Source organism: Podarcis liolepis (assembly GCF_965112155.1).
Source record: "Podarcis liolepis genome assembly, chromosome: 1".
NCBI classification, from domain to species: Eukaryota; Metazoa; Chordata; class Lepidosauria; order Squamata; family Lacertidae; genus Podarcis; species Podarcis liolepis.
In genome coordinates this window covers 92,304,513-92,328,462 of record NC_139554.1, presented here as the reverse complement: position 1 = coordinate 92,328,462, position 23,950 = coordinate 92,304,513, and the positions used below count along the sequence as shown (strand labels likewise).

Sequence of the window (23,950 nt, the reverse complement as noted above, 5' to 3'; positions counted from 1 at the left end):
GGCCAGAGGATTCCTACCTATGTAAAATGTAGACTTAATAAATGCTTCCTTAAGCATTTTTATACATATTTTCACCTTTTAAACACTTTTATAATGAGAGTATCATACCTGAACTTTACATGATTTGGGGGGGGGGGGCGGACTGATGAACTCCAACTCCCAGGCCTTCAACCCACTGTTACTGTGAGTTCAACAAGCTACATCTCTGTAGCCCATAAAATCAGTAGGTGGTCAACACTAATTGGAAGCCTCTTTCAAACTAGAAATTTCCCTAGAAAGTACTCATAGCTTGAACAATAAGGATACTAAATTTTAAAGAATGCTTAGAAGACTCTTACAAAAAAGCACATGGCAGAAGTTCATTCCACCCAGGACAGGGGTGGACTTTGGTCTTTCAAATTTCAGTGGTCAAAATTTGGCACCCCTCTACCTCTTGCCTTCCGTTCTGCATGGGCACTACATCATACAGTAGTTGTGACACCCTGTGGCAACCCCTGGGCTTGGCATCCAGTGCTACAGAAGTGCCCTAAATCCATATTTGCCCGGGAACCTGGGCACACAGATTGATAAGGCACCTAACTGGTAGCTGCAAGAAGGGCTTAGGTTGAATGTCTGGTAGCAAGATTGCTCTTTTAAAACCCACTAAATGTAAACAACTGGAAGCAGTTTTACTTTTAAGGAAACAAAATACAACGACACCTACTGCAAAATAAGTTGCGGGAGATGGAAGGGAGCTGCCAAGGATGGTTTTAGACAAAGGGTCGAAAATGCTTGATATCAGAGCAGGTACTAGACCAGATGATCGCAACAGTGAACAGTCTCTCAATGTGGACAATGTGTGGTAGGGTTTTAGCCCTGATTGCATTCGGGTGCCAGAAAGACAGGAATCCCGTTGCTCTGGAGTCGGGGTGGCAACCCTGTGGGCTCCATCAGGCCCACAAAGCTGCTTCCTGTGACTGACCAGCCAGTCCTCTGCCAAAGGGTGCTGTTTATTTTCCTCTTGACCTCCACTAATCCTACAAAGGCATTTCTTCTCCCTCTTGGGCAGCGCTGTTCCTAGGTGTTAACTCTAAGGGAATAGTCCTTCCTCTTTGCTAAGCACTAATGCCACCTTAGAGGAAGAAGAGACAACTTTGCAAGGTAATTGGAAAGCTTTCTTCCCCATTGCAGTGATGGGCTGGGGGCAGGGGGAGGTTCCGATAACTGAAGAGGAAGGACTATTCTTCCTCCCCATTGCCATGCTGGCCTAGGAGGAATGGAACGTCTCCCAGCCCAATGTAGTGATGAGATGTCGACAGAAGAGTGAATGTGTATTGGGGAAACTGTATGAACATGTGTATGTGTGTACATCTGCCTGCCTAACTACTTATTTGAATGTGTGTTGGTGTTGTATGTGTGTTGAATGTTTGTGTGAATGTCTGTTGGTCATACCTACTTTGGCCATGCCCACTACTGCATCAGCCACTCGAGGGTTAACCAACTTTTTTTTAATGTCTCCTGGGCCAAAAACTCCTACTCAGAAGCATTCAGCACAGAGGACAGGACACTTCCATTTACACTTCAGTGAAGTGTGGATCCACGGTATGGGCCTTCAAGCACCACTATACTTATCTGTTAGCCCTCGCTCACTTGACAACTACAAACAGGCAAAATGGACATACATAGGAGCTGTAAAAGACTCTCGGCAGTCAAGACCTGAGCACTAGCTACCCTTTGGTGTAGAAGGTGCCAAATGACTATGGTAAAACCAGCCCTGCACAGCAGATGCTGCCACCACTGTTAGTCCACTCAACCTGAGCCCGGAGAATCCTGGGCTGTACACTGAACAGTGTGCAAGAGCTAGATAGGAAAGCAAGAGATAAACAACCAGAACACTGCCTCTTGAGCAACAAGCCCACATTACTCAGTAGCAGTTTGACCAAGCAGGATTCAGAGCTGAAGCTTAACCCCAAGAAAACACACAAGGTTCATAGAGGTCGAGTAATTCATAATTATAAAAATAGCCGCATACAAATATGAACCCATTACCAGTTAAAATAAGAAAGGAAACTAATGTGTGAGAATACATTTGGAAATCAGAGTACAAGACAAAAAGCAATAAAAGCTAGTTTGCCTGTCTCGAATACTTAAACGCTAGAGTGCTAACCCCACTGAAATCCAGCAAGCAGCACCTCAATTCTGGAACTCTCTTTGGGGAGATATCACTGCCTCCCTCCCTCCCTCCCTTTAGTCAACAACTGAAAATGCATCATTTTCACGCAGGCATTTCAGGGGAAATTGTAGGCATGTTATGGCTTTGCTTTGTGTTGGCACCAGCTGTTTGAATGTGGTAACAGAAATTGGAGACCAAGCACCACAAAGGTTTCAGATGGGTGGTGGTAAGAATCTACCTCTTAATTGCATGTTCTGGGTTAAGAGTATGAGTAGGTAGGAAGCATGAGAATGAGGTTTATGATTGTTGGGGGGGGTGCCCGAAAGTTGGGGGTGCAGAGCTGAGGCTCCCCCTGCGAAGGTGGAGGAGGATGCTGAGGAGCTGGACACAGAGTGTGTTTCTCAGCCTGAGGCGAGCAATAACATCAGTATCTCTCTGTACCTCTTTGAGGCTTGGTAGGGGGCCAGGGAGTGGGTTGTCAGTCTGCTCCCACTGACACAATTGAAGTGTCTTCCCGGACCCGGGCTGATCCTAAACTGGAGTTGGGTGCCTGGAAGCTTGTTTGTTGTTGCCTCTTTCCCCTCTGCAAGGTGGCACACCAAAGGGATAAATAATAATACCTTAATGATTTGTCTGACACCTTTAAGTTTACTTTCATATGCTGGCACTATTATTATTATTAATAATAATTTGTATACCACCCTTCATCCAAAGATCACAGGGCAGTTCACAACAAAATGATAAGACAAAATACATAATCAAAACAAGAACAAGAACAAATCAATAACTCCCACAAAAGTAGGTTGATGGTAAGTGGATTTTTAAAATTAACAATATGTATATGCTGCCCAATAAAAAAGCTGACTGTGTTGAATTGTTGGAAAAATAACCAGTACCTGTAGGATGTCATAAGAAGCAGCATTGTATGTTGAAACAAATGCTGTGGCACCACAGAAGGTGATTTATTTTATTAAAGAACCACAAGGCTGATTGGGTATCTTCTTAGGCCAGTGGTTTTTAACTAGGGTGCCGTGGCACCTTGAATGATGGTCAGGGGTGCCACAGGCAACACTGGCCTCTGCCCCTTTTTCTTTCCCTCCCTTCTCTGATGCCTTCTTGCACCTCTGCCTCCCCAAGGCTTGCACAGCTGTTTGTTGCAGCAGCCTTGGCTACAAGTTCCCCAGGCGAAGGGTGCCTCTGGGGCTGGCCAGTGGGTGCTTCCCAGGCCCCTGTGGACAGGGGACACAGCTCGGGGACCAGGGGTGGCGGCAGCAGCAGCAGTTGCCCAGAGGACTCCCAAGAAGAGGGGAGAAGAGGAGGCTGAAAGAAGACTCCACAAGGAAGGGTGTTCGAAAAAGGATGAGAGGCTGCCAGCTCTGCAGGCAAAGGGTGACCCATAACTGGGCTCCTGAGCCCCACAGGAGTGCCGCAAAAAGAATGCAGCTGGTCAAGGGAGCCGTGGACTCAAAAAGGTTGGAAACCTCTGCTTTAGGCTAACACACTGACCGCAGGATGAGCTTCCGGAGCCCAAAGCAAGGGCCCCTTCCCTTCTCCCAGCAGCAAAAAAAACCCTGTCCTGTTTCAGTGGGGATTTCCCACTCATTTCAATGGCTCCCAGAGGAACGCGTGCAGGACGCCTAGTAAACACCGGTCCCACCCTCCGAGGGTTGACTAAGGGACAAACGGGCTAAGCCACGCCTCTCTCACGCTCCGCTTCCTCTATTGGTCCGACTTAGGAACGGCTCTAACCAATAGAATAAACTAGACCGCCGGGCTCTTATTTATTTCCCTCCTACCTCTTCCTTTCCCGCTCGGTCTGCCGCCGCCGCCGCCGCCTCAATGAGAGTAAATAGGGGGCGGGGCTTGAGACAGGCTCTGCCCCGTGAGTAACCGTTGGGCCCGTCAGTCAGCTTGGAGGAAGAGGCAGCCTCTTTGCTGGAAGGAGATGGCGAGGCCGGGCTCCGTAAGGCACAAGGTAAATGCGGGCGGGAGAGGGGGAGCAAGCGCTCCCTCCCTTGCCATTAAGTTCGGGCTCTTCGCCCTGAGTTCCCCCTCGTAACCTCAGGGCTCTGCATTCCTCATAACCATGCATGATGCCCGTATGCTTACCGACTCAAGACTGCAGTTCATGAACCTGATGATGGAAGTGGAGTGGGATCCGCGAACGCCTCTGTTATTGATGCATCTTATTTAGTTCTTAAGGTGCCGCGGGACTCTGCTGCTTTTACCAACAGAGTAGGTAACAAGCCCACCCTTCTAGAATTCGTAAAAGCAGAAGAACTTTAAGCTGATCCCTATTGCTCTTGCTCCTGGAGCACACACGCAAAATGTGATGGTGTGAAGTGTGATTGTTTCTGAAATACCAGATTGTACAAAAATAGTATAAGTTTAACTACTTAAGCATAACCTCTCCTGGTTTGCAGTGGTTTTATTTATTATTAATAGTTATAGAACACATTACCAAATGGTTGAAGTTATAAAGGCTCTTAGTTGGATACCAGTGTTTTCCTTGTTGAAATGGCCAGTTAATAGTCATGCTTGTGCAGGGAATCTGAATTTCAAAATGTGAAGTATTCTGTTCTTGATATTTGCAAATATGGTTTAGTTGATTGATTGAAATCAATTCACAGAGGCCTACATGTTCCCAATGGTTATTTATTCTTAATAATAATAATAATAATAATAATAATAATAATAATAATAATAATTTATTATTTATACCCCGCCCATCTGGCTGGGCCTCCCCAGCCACTCTGGGTGGCTTCCATAAAACCAAAAATACAGTAAAATCACACGTTAAAAACTTCCCTGAACAGGGCTGCCTTAAGATATCTTCTGAATGTCAGGTAGTTGTTTATCGCTTTGACATCTGCTGGAAGGGCGTTCCACAGGGCGGGCGCCACTACCGAGAAGGCCCTCTGCCTGGTTCCCTGTAGCTTTGCTTCTCGCAATGAGGGAACCGCCAGAAGGCCCTCGGCGCTGGACCTCAGCGTCCGGGCAGAATGATGGGGGTGGAGATGCTCCTTCAGGTATTCTGGACCGAGGCCGTTTAGGGCTTTAAAAAAGACTCTTAATTGGCTTACATACAAAGTATAGGTCAGACATGCTTCACTACTGCAGATCGCTTTTCACTCTTGAAGTAGAACGAAATTTTTCTGTTACCGGTTCTATGCTCTTATAAGCATTTTTAAAATAAAACATCACTTGCATGCTGGCTTTCCTGTAGAAAATGTAGTCTCTCTCTCTCTCTCTCTCTCTCTCTCTCTCTCTCTCGTAAGCCTGAGGTGTGTTTTCTGTTACACTTATTCTGGAAAACTAATACCAAATATTGAGTGCTTGTTTGTGCAACCAACAGGTACTGTCATCAGGAAGGTTGACAGGATCAGCTAAATTAGCAAGTGGAGGAAAACAGTAAGGATATCCTCATATCTTCTATATTTGTGCAGGTTTGAGCAGTAGCATATTGTTAAAACTGCCCTAAATGTTGTGCTTTTTGCTGGCTAGTTGGGACCAATGCTTGTTAGAAATGAAGATTATAGAATCATCTTAAATTCCTTATCAAATATTACATATAATGCCTTCAAACCTAAGGTGCTTTTTTGATGTACAGTGGTACCCCGCAAGACGAACGCCTCACGAGACGAAAAACTCGCAAAACGAAAGGTTTTTTCGTTTTCGAGTTGCCTCGCAAGACGAATTTCCCTATGGGCTTGCTTCGCAAAACGAAGCTTGCCCCGGGGAAGGCGGGTCTTCTCTTTTGAAGCAAGCGGCTGCGGGGAGATCGCTTCTCCCCACCGCCCCTTGCTTCAAAAGAGGTCCGGGGGCAGCGGGAAGCGCTCCCGCTGCCCCCGGACCTCTTTTGAAGCAAGCGGCTGCGGAGAGAAGGGATCTCCCCGCAGCCGCTTGCTTCAAAAGAGGTCCCGGACCTCTTTTGAAGCAAGCGGCTGCGGAGAGAAGCGATCTCCCCGCAGCCGCTTGCTTCAAAAGAGGTCCGGGGGCAGCGGGAGCACTTCCCGCTGCCCCCGGACCTCTTTTGAAGCAAGGGGCGGTGGGGAGAAGCGATCTCCCCGTGCTCCGAAGCCGGGCGGAGGTGGTGGGAACACCTGCCCCAGCCACCCCGCTTCGGAACGCTGCTCCGAAGCGGGGTGGGGGGGGCGGGAGCACCTGCCCCAGCCGCCGGGCTTCGTAGCGCTGCTGCGAAGCCGGGCGGGGGGTGGGAACACCTGCCCCAGCCACCCCGCTTCAGAACGCTGCTCCGAAGCGGGGTGGGGGGGCGGGAGCACCTGCCCCAGCCGCCGGGCTTCGTAGCGCTGCTGCGAAGCCGGGCGGGGGGTGGGAACACCTGCCCCAGCCACCCCGCTTCAGAACGCTGCTCCGAAGCGGGGTGGGGGGGCGGGAGCACCTGCCCCAGCCGCCGGGCTTCGTAGCGCTGCTGCGAAGCCGGGCGGGGGGTGGGAACACCTGCCCCAGCCACCCCGCTTCGGAACGCTGCTCCAAAGCGGGGTGGGGGGGCGGGAGCACCTGCCCCAGCCGCCGGGCTTCGTAGCGCTGCTGCGAAGCCGGGCGGGGGGTGGGAACACCTGCCCCAGCCACCCCGCTTCGGAACGCTGCTCCGAAGCGGGGTGGGGGGGGCGGGAGCACCTGCCCCAGCCGCCGGGCTTCGTAGCGCTGCTGCGAAGCCGGGCGGGGGGGGGGGAACACCTTCTGAAGGCGGGCGGGGGGCGAAAGTCTTTGTCCCCCCTGCCTGCCTTCCCAGGGGCTTTTAAATCGCCCCGGACAGCGGAGAAGTCCTCCGCTGTCCGGGGCGATTTTAAAATGCCGCCCGCCAGCATTTTAAGATCGCCCGGACAGCGGAGAAGTCCTCCGCTGTCCCAGGGTTTTTTAAAATGCTGGGGGTGAGAAGAAAAGCCCTTGTCCCCCCCCCCCAGCCTTCAGAAGAGGTCTGGGGACAGACTGTCCCTGGACCTGGTCTGAAGGCGGTTTCCCTAGGAACGCATTAATTGATTTTCAATGCATTCCTATGGGAAACCGTGCATCGCAAGACGAAAAAACCGCAAGACGAAGAGACTTGCGGAACGAATTAATTTCGTCTTGCGAGGCACCACTGTAGTTGGTTTTAGAGTTTCTGATACTGTGTTTTAGCATTTCTCCTTTCCTAGATATCAAAGTCCAAGTGTTGTTTTGCATGTATGCTAGAGAGAGAGTTAACACAGCATTTCTGTGTTTCAGGAATGCTTTAAGAAAAGTGGCACGTCCTGATGCTGATTTTGGCTACTCCCTGTATTCCACAGATTCTGAAGATCAGGTAATGACAGACTATAATGCAAAATCTGAGCAAAGTTTTTTATTTGTGCATATTAAATATTGCTATGAAAAGCCACTAGCCCTGGTCACTGTCATCATGTTTCACATTTTCAATTAATCGGGAGAACAGGGCCTTGTCAGAAAGTTATATGGAAGAGGGTAATCTTTTAAGAAGAAGTAAGGAAAAGGGGATGACAGAGGACGAGATGGTTAGATAGTGTCTTCAAAGCTACCAGCATGAGTTTGACCAAACTGCGGGAGGCAGTGGAAGACAGAAGTGCCTGGCGTGCTCTGGTCCATGGGGTCCCGAAGAGTCGGACACGACTAAACGACTAAACAACAACAACAAAAGGAACCTTTTCTGGATGGATGGCTTCCCATCTGTTAATCACTTAATGCCATTGTGATGTCAGCTCATGTTGCGCTTTGAAGCCCCGAATGTTGGGATTTCAAAGTGCAGTACTATTTAAAATCCATTTTCCTGTTTGCAAAGGACTTTCAGACAGCTCATGTTTGAGTCTCTGGTTTTGTAGGCTCAAACTAGGCCTGGGAGATATATCAATATATTGCCCAGAACCAGTATGAAGAGCAGACTGTGATGTCAGTTTCATTAAGTGGTATATCACTGGTGAAACAGCTACCGCTCCTGAATCCCTGTGCTAGCAGCGTGTGCTGAAGGGATTCAAATGTTTCTTCTTCCAGTGGGCGCTGCTAGCAGAGGGACTCGGGAGCAGCAGCGGTTTCACCAGCAATACATAGTGAAACCACCATCCCACTGCCTTCATATGACGCGGTGGGAGAAACAAGCTGTACCGGCGAGGTGCCGATACAGCCTGTTCCTCCCTCTGAATCTTTAAACTGCTCACCTGAGGAGCGTGCAGGTGCCCTTGCATCAGTCTAGCAATTAAAGGAGCCCCAATACTCCTGCTGCTCGCGTGTGAGCAGCAAAAGCACCGGGGATGACTCAGCTGGGGAAGGGAAATGTTCCCTCCCCCCAGCTAAGCTGCACGAACAAGCTGCATTGTCCCAGCCTGCAACCCTGGGTGAAATCGCCTCAGCTCTCAAGGTGAGAGCTGGGGCAGTTTCACCCAGTGTCTCGCAGGCAGAGGCCAACGCATCTTGTTTTTCAAAATCGCGGTAGATCGCCAAACTGTGGTGTTTGGCTTGCAATACACCATGATGTTGAAAACCTAATATTGCCCAGCCCTAGCTTAAACAGAAATGCTTGATCACTTGACTTGAGCAATATTTAACTCATTTGCTACATAGGCCTGTTCCTTGCTGGGAACAATCACATGCAGCCACTGCAGGATTTAACCCAGTTATGGCAGCGGACAGGCAGGTAGACATGGTTGGAGAGAAAGGACCTCATAGGTCAAGATTAGCCTGCAGGCCTAAGGTTGCTCCCCCCCCCCCCCCGCTGTTAAGATATGCAGGTCCCAAGCCAGCAAGGGTTGTAATGAGTATCTTGAATTGAGCCTGGAAACAAACCAGCAGCCAGGGCAAATCATACAATGCCTAGCACTCATGGGCATCCTAGCAGCAGCATTCAGTACTGGTTGCAGTTTCTAACACACACTTTGGAACATTTACTAGCTCACAGAATAAGGAAGGTTTAATAATGAGCCATTTTCTGTGAATGAAAACTGTTCGCATTCTCTTTCATATCCTTTCTCCAGGTTGCAACCATTCATCATGGCCTGGATCGCTGTGCATCTTTACTGAAGGACATTTTGCAAAATGAATCGGAAGGTAGTATTCTTTTTAATTACTTGAATTCAGTTTTCATTCTGCGAGTAACTTACTTTGTTGCTAAATGATATTATTTCAAATGGTGCTAGGGATGGAGAACCTCTGTCAGAAGGCAGGAAAAGCAGCTTTTGTCAGAACAGCTTCAAGACCTTTACTCAGTAAAGTCAATGGTTCAAAGAAGAGGGGTCAAAAGAAAAAAAATATTTCTGCAAATGTGCGTAAAGGAATGGGTAAGATGTTTTTCTTCAACTTTATTTTTAAGTTAATTCTTTATTTTATTATATCCATTCAGTGTTTCATTACAGAATATCTATAAGAAAATGATAAAACACAATTTATACATTACTCTTTAAAAGATCTGATTTTTTAACAATAGCCTTACTGTACCATAAATGTTCAGTAGATTTCACCTGCACTAGTAGATCAAATTTTGCTTCATGGAGGTCTAAGTTTTTTGTTGTATTCATCAATAGGACTAAATTACGTGTTTCACTGTACAGTCTTTGGTCAAGTACAGGCCACCATGAGTCTGTGAACAATGCAGAACTATATTCTTGAACTATTAAAAAATAGTTTAGACTTTGAGGAATGCTTAAGAATATAACTTACATATTTTTACATAATGTAACATAAAACATAATCAAGACTACAAGCGCATGGCAATGCTTCAAGAGCAGAATTCCAAAACTCAAAAGGTTACTGCTACATCTTTGTTGTTTTAGAATATAACTTAACAGAGTTAAAGGTTATCCTTTTTGCTTTTTGTAGTGCCTATGCCAAATAAGCCAGCATCAGTGAATGCTGCAGTTGTTGAAAAAGACACAACTCCTGTAAGTACAGGGCAACCTTCTCCTCTTCAACCAATTCATATACCTTGCACTCAGCACTCTCCTGTGATGCATCAGAAACTGTGTGAGCATGTGCAAACCCAGATGTCTCTGCTAAACACCCAACCGCTGCAAAAATCCAGTGGCAATCCTGAAGTTCCATGTTCCATCGTTCCTGAACACAGTGAGTGGGAATGGCATGATTTGATTTGACAGACGTTGTGGGATGGATATATTTAATCTTAACATTGACAATTTTGTTCTTTATACCTCAATCGATAGCAACATATCAGCCTGTAACAGCATTCAACTCCCGTTTGCCTACCTCTACACCAGCTCTGTCCCCACAATATGCAGCTAATCCTTCGTTTGTTCAGCCTGTAAGTACTCTCTTAAATTTTGGATTGCCACGTTTTGTTCTGTGCATACTATTGATAAATTTCTACTGTTTTGCCTTCCTTAAAAGTTTCCTTAATACATGTTAAAACGGGGGCTTCTAAAGTCTAATGCAATTTAACAATTGTTGGTGTAGATGTAGATAACTGGTCATTTTTTTCATTTTTTTTATTTATGGTTGTCAAAGAGGAGGAACCATGATATAATTTCAATTTCCCCTTGGGTATTTGACAACATAAGAGGATGGAGGGGACAACAGGAATGTAAGACTCTGTTAAGGTCAGCAGCTTGTGCCAAAGTCTGGCAGATCACATTCAGGAAAACACTCTATTTTTCACATCACATGACACTTCTTAAAAACATACCTCTTTGCTTAAGCCTTTCCTGGCATTTAATGTTGAGAATTAATAGTGCCCTTTGGATTATCAGCTGCATTTTTTTATATTTTACTGTGATTTATTGTTAGATTTTATCACCTTGTACACCGTCTTGAGGCTTAAGTAGAATTTGCTTGTCACCCATTCTTCTAAATACTTCCTCACTACATTGGGCGAGCACAATACAGCACAACTGCAACAAATTAATTCTGCAAGCCGAAAGGGGAAAAGAAAGAAAAAATTGTTAAAACAAATCCAACTTCACCTGCTTCAAAGTGGAGCTGTTTCGAAGAACACCAGTACTGAAGCAACCTTTAATTCTGCATATATTTTGAAACACCTGCCATAGATTACCCCATCAGGTTCAACTAATTACTAATACAATATAGGCAAATTCTCTTTGTCTCTCTCTGTGTGTTGGATAGCAATCAAATGGCATAATAGCTTATTGTTAAATAAGCCTTTAGGACAGGGTGTATCAACTGCTGTGCCTTTGAAAGTATGCTTAAGAAGTGGGGAAAGAGATCCTGCATGGTGTCATAGAAAATATAATACTTACCGTATTTTTCGCTCTATAAGACGCACTTTTTTCCTCCTAAAAAGTAAGGGGAAATGTGTGTGCATCTTATGGAGTGAATGCAGGCTGCGCAGCTATCGCTGAAGCCAGAACAACAAGAGGGATCGCTGCGCAGCGATACCTCTTGCTGTTCTGACTTCTGGGATAGCTACGCGAAGCCTCTTCAGAGCAACGGGAGGAACGCTCCCCCTGCCCTGAAGAGGCTTGGTGCGGCTATCCCAGAACAGCAAGAGGGGTCGCTGCTTTCGCTGCACAGCGATCCCTCTTGCTGTTCTGACTTAGCTTTGCTGGAGAGGTGCTGCGCAGAGAGGGAGAGCTGTGCAGCGCCCCTTCAGCGAAGCGGGAGGAGAAACGGAGCCCCTTCCGTTTCTCCTCCCACTTTGCTAAAGAGGTGCTGCGCAGATTCAGAATATTTTTTTCTTGTTTTCCTCCTCTAAAACGAGGTGCTTCTTATGGTCAGGTGCGTCTTATAGAGCGAAAAATACGGTGCCTAACGAAATATTTACCTTTATAGTAGAAGGCTACACATCTAAACACTATTTTTTATTGCAACCTACTCATAACTAAGTGTGCAGTATTAACATTTAAGTGTAGAATAAATTATTCCTATGCTCTTTTTATAGGGTGCTGTCATTGAGAGCTGCACTCAGTGTGCATCACAGATGGGACTTCTCTTGCCAGAAGGCCCCAGTGGCTCCACTTCTGGTGCCCAAGGGCAGACTGTTGCTTCATGTTCTGCCCTGCCCCACATGATCCAGTCTGCTCCAAGCAATCCTACGCCACCCACAGTACTTGCTCCACCTAGTACCAGAGAAACTGTGCCAGATCAAGGAAACCACGAACAGCAGATTAAAGAGGCAGACCTAATAAGATGTATTCAAGCACATCTGGCTCTGTTGCAAGCACATGAAAAGGAGAATGGGAAGGTTGATGGAAAGTACCAGGATGTTGACCCAATTCAGTCCAAGCCCTTGATTTCTAGAGAAGACACTGCTGAAGAATATAGTGAGGGTACTCTAAGCGAAGAGGAAAACTTGGATGGAGTTGATATGGCACCAGTGAGAGATACAAGCTGTCAGACGAGCTTTGACAAGGACATTTTAAAACCTAAAAAGACAAGCCTTCAAAAAACAGCTCAGAAAGTGAAAACTGTGAAGTATCTTTTGGGAGAACTTAAGGCCTTGCTCACTGATCAGGGTAATATGAGATTTCTGCTTACACTATAATTGATTTATACTTCTGTAAGGTTTACTTAATTGAATACCAACATGACAAAACCACATTTGTTTCTACTAATTTTGTCTTTCTTTCTACTAAGGTTTCATATTTTAGTATTTTGTTCCTTTTATCTGTTAGAAGTAAGCAATAAAGGGGACGTGGGTGGCCCTGTGGGTTAAGCCACAGAGCCTAGGGCTTGCCGATCAGAAGGTCGCGGTTCGAATCCCCGCGACAGGGTGAGCTCCCGTTGCTCGGTCCCTGCTCCTGCCAACCTAGCAGTTTGAAAGCACAAATGTGCAAGTAGATAAATAAGTACCACTCTGGCAGGAAGGTAAACAGCGTTTCCGTGCGCTGCTCTGGTTTGGCAGAAGCGGCTTATTCATTCTGGCCACATGACCCGGAAGCTGTATGCCAGCTCCCTCGGCCAGTAAAGTGAGATGAGCATCGCAACCCCAGAGTCGTCTGCGACTGGACCTAACGGTCAGGGGTCCCTTTACATTTAGTAGGCAATAAAGCATAGAGACTCCTTTCTGCACAAGGGAGAGTGTTCACATTCTCAATATGGCTGAGTGGTGCTTTTTGTTTTGTAAAAGATCTGAAGTCAAATGTAAAAGAAAAACAAATCTCTTCCCCTTCATTTTCCTAATCACATCTGCTTCGTGTATTGAAAACCAGTGATTTACAACCCATTGCTATTCTTATTAAAATATTTTTGGATACTTTCTTGATTAAGGAATCATGTTCCAGATCAGTACAGCATAAAAGCTTCCAATGGAGTTTATGTAGTGGAGCTGAATGTGAGACCTTTTTTAAAAAAAAATCTGATGAGTATAGAAAACAAATATAACTATCTGCCTTTCCCTACCTAATATGAATAGGTTATAAAATGTTTCTTGAGGATTCCCATATTAATGTAAGTCTTATTAGATGGGGAAACACCCATGGTGGAATTCTTCTTATTTCCGCTTTGTGAGCTGGCAAGTACTGTTCATCCTGGGCATCAGGTAAGTAAGCAAGCAAGCTTATATGGAAGTAAATGAAGCTTCTGGAATAATTAGCTGTAAGCAGATGTGTTTAGGGTCATGTTGCCAACATTACACCTTGAACAATAAGGTTGATATATATATACACAAGGGTTCTCATTATTCTCAGGGTAAAGTGCTGGTTTTTTCTTTTAGCAACATGCACTGCGAAAACATTAATGAAATTTGTTCCCTTCCTTTGGAAAGGGACATATTGAAGACAGAGCTCTGTCTTAAATCTATTGCAGCATATAGCTGATGTAAAAGTACTTGGTATCTTTCTAGGATTGTGAATTTTTATTCTTCCACAACATGGTTTGAGGAGTGCATTTGATTACTCAACAGATTCTTCCTTTCTCCATTATAGATGATTCAGAAATTTTGAGATTGCTAGGTGAAGTGGAAGACACAGTATCACTCTTGCCTGCAGTTGTTGGAAACGCAAATGTACAAGCTGAAATAGCACTTGCTGTTCAACCTCTCAGAAGTGAAAATGCCCAATTGCGCAGGTCAGTAATATATGTATGGAAGATCAGCAATGGTAATTCACCAGATCTCAGTTTAGAACAGTTAACGAAAGGGTGAATGTGCACTTAAAACAAAAGCATTTTACAGCAGGATTACAATTCTGTCCTTTTTTAAAGGAGTAAATGCATAGATTATGTATACATATAAATTAAGTCTGTTATGTATAATACAGAAATACTGTATAATAAATTAACAGGTTGAAACATTTTTGCGAAATAATCTAAAACTTATTTATCAATGTTCAACTAAAACGAGTAAGATGCATTTGGGAGCTGAAACATCAGCAGACTATCTTGATATAAAAATTGGTGCTATCCTTGTTCTCCACCCAATTTTCACTTTCTTGTAGAGTTCATTGTGGAAGAAGAGGGGTCTGCCAGGGGAACTGCAAAAGGCAGTTCACTGCCACATAATGGTTATCCACGTAATGGAACAGAATAGTTCCGTTATTGTGGTTAATAACAGTTGGTAATGCTAGTGATAACAACTGTGATCAGTTTGTGTATACAGGTTCATAGGACTGTGGTTCAGCAATAGCAAACCTCTCTGCTGACTTTATCAGATCAGCACTGGTAACCTCAGCTGATTGGAAGCTCATCACGGTTGCAGTTGGGGTTCAACTGTATAATACGCAAGCTGCTGTGGGAACATTCTTGGATTGTGCTTTTTGTGTATTGGCATTGTTTTAAAGCTGTGGTGCAATTGTCCCAAGCAGAAGAGGATCTAGCAGAGAATGAAGGGTTGTCAGAATGGATAAAGTTAACTTAAAAGCTGAGGAAGATAGTTTTGTCCCCTCACTTTTTATCAAAACCATTGCCATAGAAAATAGTTGTTAAATGCAAACTTTCCCACCCCTCAATTCAAATGAAGACGACTAAGAATATTGAATCAACAGCTGAAGAACCAAGAGAGAGCAGAAAAAGAATGCAATCTGGATAGCAACTATGAATGTAAGTAACAAAGTGTAAAGATTTGAATGTTTTTTAAAAGCACTTAAAACAGAATTTGAGGCGTATTCACAGTCTCTGCTGGTTACTCACACTTCTAACAGTTCTGGAAGCAATGCTGCTTTCGTCTAATGAAGTACTTGAATAGTGTACTATATTTACTTTATATAAAGCCCTTCATGTAATAGTAAGCCATAGTTAATGGTTTACCGCAAATGCACAAATTATACCTGCTTTCCCTGGCTTAAGTGTGTCCAAACTGGAAATAAAGGTTTGTTTTGCTCCAATAACAAATGAAGGATCGTGGTTTCTTTCTCCTGCCCACTAGTAAGAGCAAAGTGTGCATGATTGGCACATTCACAATTAACTATTAGCTATGTTTTTTCATTCATTTCTACTAAACTGCAGCAGATTTCTGGCTCTAAGGGTTTTCAGTTATGCTGCTGCTTCTCCTAGCCGTTATTCACACCTATGTCACTCTGTTATTCCATGGTTTGTTTTATGCCAGTGATTTTTTATAATGTGTTGTACCCAATGCTAAATACATTTTCTAAATATGTTAATAATAGATTTGCAGTACATATGAAAGCAGAAACTAGTTAGCTGAAGATTTCCTAGCACATTCACGTGCTCTTGTGAATTAGCTGCATGTGTGAGCAGAAGACTGGTTCACATTTTGGCTTATTAAGATGTGAGATGCTAATCAAAACATGACCACATTCTCATTCCCTCTCATACTGTTTCACATGAAACAATGCCATTGTATTGTACAACTTTATTCAGGAATGGCTTATTGACTTGATTGTGGAAATGGTTACATGCATGGTTTCTCTTACAGTTTGAATATTAAAGTCTGTATAGTTGGGTCACACTAATGAATTTCTACCTGCACTCACGTACATTACTGTGTGGAGAAAAGTAGGTGAACCAGTTAGTGCATGCAGCGAGTTGGCTGTATCTTCATGATTGCAGCTGCTACATCCTAAGTCAGCTCCAACCAGTAAGTAAGACATCTTCAGTTTGGCCTAAAAGGAAAAGAAAAACTCATTACAGCTACAGCAGAACAGTTCACACATATTCACCTAAGGACGTGTTGCAACATTCTCTACTGATTAAAATTTCTAGACAGTCTCCAAAGGAAGCCTCAGGCAAAATGTATTGCTGTTAAAAATCCTACAGATTACAAGGGCATGCCACCTATTTATATTTTAGTAGTTATAAATATTTGTTGGGGTTGAACTTGTCTTTTAAAACAACTATATGCTTCTTCCCATAGTCTCGCTCCAGTCTTTGAATATCACATTGCAGAGTCAGTTGAATGAATATATGAAAAGCAATGAGTTGCTGCGGAATAAAAATGAAGAGATCATAAAAATGTTAGAAAGCCAAAAAGAGGAAAATAGAAGGCTGACTAGAATAATTCACGAGAGGGACCAAGAGCTTCATGAAAAGCAACAGCAATATGATATTTTCTCAACAAAGCTCAAAATTGGTGTGTACACTGAGGCACTTTCTGGGTTCATATTTGTTTAATGTAAAAATTACAATTTACACTTCTTCAATGTGTTTCAGAAGCAGACGATATGTTGAACAGCACAAAGAGCTTGCAGTACAAGTTGGAAGTTGCTGAGAAAGAAAACCAGATCTTAGGCATAACATTGCGTCAGAAAGATGCAGAAGTGAATAGATTGCATGAATTGACTCGGTAACTATCTTAATTTGCTTGTCAAATATGTATCCCACCTTTGAATCAAATGGTGCAAATAACTAATGTTCACTAACATTGCCCTTCCTTCTTTTAACTTTAGTCCTGTGCAGTTAGCAAAATTTTAGGCCCAACACATTTAGAATGAAAAGCTGAAAATAGCATGTATGTTGATCTGAAAGCTATGATAAACTTACAGAAGACTGGGAGAAGTCGCCATATTGGAAAATGGTGGATTCTGTTCCGTTTAAAAGCACCAATATCTCTGAAAATAATAGCCAAATTGAACATTCTCCAAAGATTTTGCAGAATAATTTCAGGTAGGATTTTCAAACTTCAGATTTGGGAGGGGGAGCATGCCATATGTTTATCATGGCAAAGGAACAATATTCAGCTTTTTATTTTAAATGTTTGGGTCAAGCACTAGTTTCACTGGAAACTAATATTACAACTAGTATTCATTAACTATATAAATTGGCAAAATAATATAGTAGAAACCCATTTCTGTCACTTTATTAGGGAAGAATGTATTGCTCTTGTGACTTTGTTTCAATAATTAGTTGCTCTTTGAAAACTGTATAATGCAAGTAATCCTGACAGTTAGCTGAACTTGAGTGTGCTACACTAGTTCCTGAAACTTGATTGGCTTACGGCTGACATTGAGGTGGTCGTGCTCAGTCTTCTTGGGACTTGATTCATTCACTATAGAATGCCACCCAGAGGGAGAGTCCAAAGGATGTATAGAAGTTCAGAAAATAAAGATAACTTGTCCTTTGTTTTTCTACAGTTAATGGGTTTGAATAATCTCTCTTTCTATCAGGAATCCAATTTACTTAAGACTTCTTTTGAGGTGGTACATTAAGTATGAAAAGAAATTGTGTAGAAACAGACAAAGAGAAACAAATCTGCTTAGCCAAGTCTATTTACTCACCTCCAGCTGTTCCGTCTCTCCTTGTTTCACTTGAGCTACTTGTTTAATAGAATATTGTTTGAAGAGGGCATAATTTATCCTGTGAACTGCCCTGAGACCTCTGGGTATAGGGCAGTATACAAATTTAAATAATAAAAACAACAACTGCTTCTGGAGCAGGTAGTCTTGCACAAGACACTTCGTTGAAGTTTAACTGATAGTTCTGTCACATATATTTAGTCAAGTCTTGCACTGTGCGTGTAGTACGTAGCCACCAGATGGTGTCAGAGATTCATGGACTAAGTTGAAACCTGTCTTGCTAGAAAGGGGAAAAAATGACCCTTTACAATTTATTCACCAGTGTGAATAAAAGTTGTCACATTCTGGTTTTTAGCTCTTGTTTTCTCTTGTTGCTTCACCTAATCGAGTTGGGCGTCATTACCACACATAACAGATAGATTTTTCAGACTGTAGCTCAAACTAGATGGGGGTTGTTTCTGCAACCTGTGTGCATACTTTTGTCTCCTGTTTAATAGGTTGGAACTGAACTATTGAGACTATTCAAAAAGCTTAAATTTTTACCCCTTCAGCTATTCAGGACAGTGGGGAGCAGAACACGTGCCCGGACTCCTCCACCCCGCAAACAGCTAATCCTCAGACCATTTTTTTTTTTTTAAGAACCGTGGGTGCAGCCACAACAGTTTCATGGGCAGCACTTTTGAGTTCAGTTTTTAATGTTTCTGGGATTTTCCTTGAATGTTCCAGGAGAGAGTGGTGCAGCATTTAATCAATTTATTTCTTCAAGTTGCAAGCATTCCATTCATAACGATGGGCAAAAGGGAGGGGTTCTCCCACTCTTCCCCAGACACCCATTGCAGTGGGTTATGGGAGGTGTGTTTCTTAGTAAAGACTTCTGATTGCATCATTAGTTCTTCCTTTAAGGCCGAATGGTGGCCGTTTGGCTTTTATTTATAAAAATATTTCTATATCACTATAACATGAAATATCAGGACATTGGTAACATTAGAACACAACACAATTAAATTATTATTATTACAGTGGTACCTTGGGTTAAGAACTTAATTCGTTCTGGAGGTCTGTTCTTAACCTGAAACTGTTCTTAACCTGAAGCACCACTTTAGCTAATTGGGCCTCCCACTGCCGCTGTGTTGCCGCCTTGCAATTTCTTTTCTCATCCTGAAGCAAAGTTCTTAACCCGAGTACTATTTCTGGGTTAGCGGAGTCTGTAACCTGAAGCACCTGTAACTTGAGGTACCAGTGTATTAATATCATCATCAACAACAACAACAACACATATACTAGGGCATGTTAGGGAGACAAGCCAACCATTGATCACTAGTTTTGGGAGAAGGGGCAGCGCTTTTCCTCCTAGCAGTGTTTGTAACTGTAGCCAACTTGGTTTTGGCCCATGTGACTTGTTGGAAGGCAGTGACAACTGCGTGTACGGTTGTATTTACATGGCCCCATTTCTAGAGACCCCCCTTCACTTATAGCCTGTCTCACTTGGCATCCTCACTTGGCATCCCACACGGTTATGACATTTACTTACACACAAAATGTTCAGTTTTCTTTTTCTTCTATTTTCAATGAAAGTTTAAATGTGTTTGCCTCTTTACAAAACTAATAGATAATGTTCTACTTCAATACAATGGTTGTTTGGAAGATAAACTTAAGACAGGCCACCAAAAAAGCCCAACCTGCAGTCATAGTTTTTAAGTTTTACTTAAAAGCTCAGTATAGGTATGACTAAACAGTATTGCTAACTTCTGTATTGTCTCAAGGTGGACTGTATGCTGAAAGAGGTACAGTATACCATGTCTATACCCACAGGTAAGTGGGTATAAAACTACAACCAGAGCCTAACTGCTAGAGACAAATTCAGGATCTTGGATTTTGTCATATTCCTTGTCCTAATTAAAATTAAACTACTGAATTGTTCTCAACAGGGCTCTGCAGGGCAGTATGTCCAAACTTCTCTCGGACCTCACTGTGGACACTGCCAAACCAAAACAAGAAAGCAGTCTGTCAAAAGCACTCTTGGAAATTCATGAAAAACAGCTGCAGGCCGACGCATACCCTCTAAGTGATTCTGTAATGAGCTACCTTAAAAAGTTAGAAACCAGTCCTACTCTGGCAGAGCCCGCCTTACCAAAAAGTAAGATGAAGGTACCAGGTGAAGGATATGACATGAGGGCAACTGAAGACCCTCCTCAAAACAGCCCTATTGCAGGGGAAATAGTGGCTCCAAAAAGCTTTGCCTTCCTAAAGCCTGAAGTTGAAGCAGCCAGCAATTCAAGTACTTTGGTAGAAGGGCATGGGCCGGATGAGACTATTTACATTCCATTGAGTAGCAGTCCATCTCAGAAACCAGCTGCAGCAGCTGAAAGGACAGATACACAGTGTCAAGTTCCCCCCAAATGGGACTGTAACTTTGGGTTGGCCAATACCAAGCAGCCAATTAGGTTTGGGATGCCGGGCAACAATGCAAAGGCCCTTGATAAATTGTATGGTAGCTTTAGTCCCAAAAAGACTGCAGAAAATAAGTCTGAAAGTAAGGGGAAGACAGGAAAGCTGGAGGGAGACAGATGCCAAATGCAGCCAAAAGAAATAACAAATGATGCTGCTAAAGTGATTTCGGACAATCCAGATGGACTTCAGCCTGATAAATTCTTTTGTGCTTCTATTCCACATCAGAAAGGAAACACACAGAAAAAAGGCCCTTGTATTTCTGTTCCTGACTCCAGTTTCTCAACTTTTGACTGGATGTCTGGAAAATCTGAATGGACCATATCTTCCTTTTCAACATTCACTTCTAGAGATGAAGAAGACTTCAAAAATGGTCTAGCAGCCTTGGATGCCAACATAGCTAGACTGCAAAAGACTTTGCAGAATAGTTTGAAAAAAACAGCAAGTCCTTAATGCGCTATTTCAGAAGAAGCTAGAGAAATTCTTTCATTGAAATCTGGTTATTTTATAGCATGTTTGTATTTGTATAACTTTTGAATTGTTGCTGTAACACTTTTTTTTTTACTGACAAGATGAAGAGCTGTTTTAGTGGCAAAAAATTATTCATTACATAAATGAAGATTAAATCTGAAATATTCCTGTAAATTTTAATTTTAGAATGTAAATAAATGTAAGTTTTCTAATAAATTATTAATTATTTGTTAATAAATTGATTGAACCTACTTTTTCTGTGGGCTTTATTTACCGTTAATTTTTCATCTAAACACCACCTGAAGCTTGATTTTGTACTTCAGAAAATGGTAGACTCTCCTTCCTTGGAGGTTTTTAAACAAATTGGATGGCCATCCATCAGGGATTCTTTAAGCTGTGATTTCTGCATTGCAGGGGGTTGGACTAGATGACCTCTGGATTTCCACACACAATTCAACACTGGAGGCAATTGCCTTCGTTTTTTCCTTGTTCCCACCAGCCTTTCCTTTCTTTGTTCCCACCATCAACAGACACCCTTTTCACACATCTGAATATAGAGAGGGAGGAATGAGGGAGCAGCTTTGTTTGTATACTTGACCTCCATATATTCACCACAAAGACCTGAGCAACCTTCAGGCAAAAACTGAACAGGATCCCTCGGAATATAGAAAGCAGCTGGGGGGGGGGGATGTTTGCTCAGGTCTTGTAATGAACATGGAGGTTCTTGACATATTCAAATGACATCTGAAAAGCAATTGAAACTCCCACTCAAAGAGCTTTAAACCACTGCTCGGTAAAAAATATGGCATTTAGCCTATAATGAAATGCATTAAAGGATTTTGAAGTTAATTACATCTGAAATAGTGATGCCACAGTGTAGCTGAGGTACTCTAATGTCAGAGAGGTAGCCTGGTTTACTGAGATCCCAGTTTACAGAAACAGTAGAATATGAGCTTATCAGGACTAAATCTTTCAGTGCAGCACTGTAAGGTTTTAATCATACAGAAGTTCATAATAGGTGGTGGGTGAGAAAAGATTAAACAGCCTTCCCCTTTTGGGAACATTCAGCTTGATGAAATCAAAAGCTTGCATCACATTTAAGAATCCGATCAAAATCAAAGCAGCATTGTACTATTCCTGTGCAAAAGATGACAGCTTGCGTTTTAGCCCCAATCTTTATGATTCCCATCTCCACACAATGTTTCATTATCTCGTATTTGATTACCATTGTCCCAGCCATCAAACTAACTGAGGTGATGTCTTGTCAGTTCCCATTGCCAAGACTGCTGTAATTCAAAAACTGCAAGGTACTAAAATGACTTAACATCATTTTCCAGGTGTAGTTATTTCTGAAAGGGGACAAGAGAGAGGAGGAGGAGGAAAGGAAACTTCCAAAGCCACTGCCTTCATTTCTCAGAACAACTTGTATAAGTTATACTAGAATGAGCTTATAAATAGAAGCTTTGTTGTTGAAGCTTTTACATAGTTAAGTTTTTAATTATAAACATAGTTATCCTTGTTAAGTTGTCTGCGGAGAACAGCTGTATTACCAGCACATCACAGTGAGGGGTGGCTCAAGATACTTGGTTGCTTGAGGGGAATAATGTCAAGACAAGATTCTGCCCTTCCACCAGCCATCTTTCCATGTGCAGGAGCCAGCTGGAGTGGCAGTTGGGACAGGATAAAAAAAATCCTTCCAGTAGCACCTTAAAGACCAACTAAGTTAGTTCTTGGTATGAGCTTTCGTGTGCATGCACACTTCTTCAGATACACAGGGTCTTCCATTGCCCCCAAAAGCAACAGACTAGGTTCAAGCCAGAGGCAGCTAGCTCATTTTACTTCATGGTAGAGCTGCTCCTGTACACACACACACACACACACACACACACACCACTTCCTCTAAGCAGGGCATATATCCTTTCATGGAAAAAAATTGATCAGTGCTGCTCAAACCTCTTCTTTGCTCGCTTCGAGAAGGAGCCACCTGAGACGCCGGTATTACAGCCACCAGCCCATAGGGGCCCCTCATTCACGGTAGAGGAACATGAGGTGAGACAGGTTTTGAGGATGGCGAATCCGAGGAAGGCGGCTGGACCTGATGGCATCACTGGAAAGGTGTTGAAGGGCTGTGCGGATCAGCTGGCGAGGGTCTTTACTAAGATCTTCAATAAGTCCTTACACCAGTCTATTGTCCCACCCTGCCTGAAGTCGTCAACTATTGTCCCTCTGCCTAAAAAATCCACAATCAGTAGTTTGAATGACTATAGACCAGTTGCACTGACTCCAATCATCATGAAGTGTTTTGAGAAACTGGTGCGCCGTCACATTATTTCCTGTCTTCCATCAACTTTTGACAACTACCAGTTTGCATACAGAGCAAATAGATCCACAGAAGACGCCATCAATACCACTCTCCATGCTGCTCTGTCCCATCTGGAGCAGCCGGGGAGTTATGTGAGGCTGCTGTTTGTGGATTTTAGCTCTGCTTTTAACACTATCCTCCCCCATAGACTGGTGTCCAAGCTAGAGGCGATTGGACTCTCCAACTCCACCTGTCTCTGGGTTTTGGATTTTTTGTCAGAACGTTCTCAGAGGGTTAGAGTAGGGTCACACATGTCCACAGCCCTTAGCCTTAACACCGGCTCACCACAGGGTTGTGTGTTGAGTCCCCTGCTCTACACTCTCTATACGTATGACTGTACAGCCATCTATTCCAGCAACAAAATCATCAAGTTTGCTGATGACACTACGGTGGTAGGGCTCATTTCAGGAGGGGATGAGTCCGCCTATCGGGACGAGGTGGAGCGGCTCTGTGTTTGGTGTGGAGAGAACAATCTGGCTCTTAATACGGCTAAGACCAAGGAATTGGTGGTGGATTACAGGGGAAAAAAGGCGGACATTCAGCCCTTGTATATCAACGGGGAACGGGTGGAGAGGGTGGCGGAATTCAGGTTTTTGGGAGTAGCTATCGATCAGGGCATGACTTGGAGCGCACATACCACTGCTCTGGTGAAGAAGGCCCAGCAGAGAATTTATTTCCTCAGACTTTTAAAGAAGAACAATCTGAGTGAGAGACTGCTGGTGTCCTTCTACCGAGGCTCCATAGAGAGCATTCTTACATACTGTATTTGTGCTTGGTTCTCCAGTTGTACAGCTAGGGAGAGGAAGGTGCTCCAGAAGGTCATAACCACAGCCCAAAGGATTATTGGTCATCCTCTCCCATCTTTGGAAGAACTGTACGGTTCCCGTTGTCTTAGGAAAGCAAATAACATCCTGC

At 43.5% G+C, this 23,950-nt stretch overlaps 1 protein-coding gene across 3 annotated transcripts; it reads left to right on the top strand.

The window, feature by feature from the left end:
- Nucleotides 1–3,964: 3,964 nt before the first annotated feature.
- CCDC14 (coiled-coil domain containing 14) lies at nucleotides 3,965–20,924 on the top strand. 3 transcript variants are annotated; one of them, XM_083489163.1, is made up of 13 exons: nucleotides 3,965–4,127; nucleotides 5,508–5,563; nucleotides 7,382–7,457; nucleotides 9,136–9,208; nucleotides 9,298–9,438; nucleotides 9,977–10,219; nucleotides 10,318–10,415; nucleotides 12,009–12,582; nucleotides 13,993–14,134; nucleotides 15,024–15,103; nucleotides 16,377–16,592; nucleotides 16,676–16,805; nucleotides 19,683–20,924. In XM_083489163.1, exons 1-13 carry the CDS (start codon nucleotides 4,098–4,100, stop codon nucleotides 20,653–20,655), a joined length of 2,832 nt encoding a protein of 943 aa, XP_083345289.1. In that variant the 5' UTR covers nucleotides 3,965–4,097; the 3' UTR covers nucleotides 20,656–20,924. The 3 variants fall into 3 exon arrangements, with proteins under 3 accessions (XP_083345289.1, XP_083345288.1, XP_083345290.1); XM_083489162.1 differs by having other exon boundaries at nucleotides 16,673–16,805; XM_083489164.1 differs by having other exon boundaries at nucleotides 4,062–4,127; nucleotides 9,298–9,422; nucleotides 16,673–16,805.
- Nucleotides 20,925–23,950: the final 3,026 nt, after the last annotated feature.

What these genes read in the sequence shown, in the direction of transcription:
- CCDC14 (XM_083489162.1), top strand. Translation starts at nt 4,098, where the DNA reads ATGGCGAGGCCGGGCTCCGTAAGGCACAAG. An exon ending in CCACAGATTCTGAAGATCAG is followed by an intron (nt 7,458 to 9,135) that starts GTAATGACAGAC and finishes TCCTTTCTCCAG; the next exon opens with GTTGCAACCATTCATCATGG. An exon ending in GAAAATGCCCAATTGCGCAG is followed by an intron (nt 14,135 to 15,023) that starts GTCAGTAATATA and finishes ATTCAAATGAAG; the next exon opens with ACGACTAAGAATATTGAATC.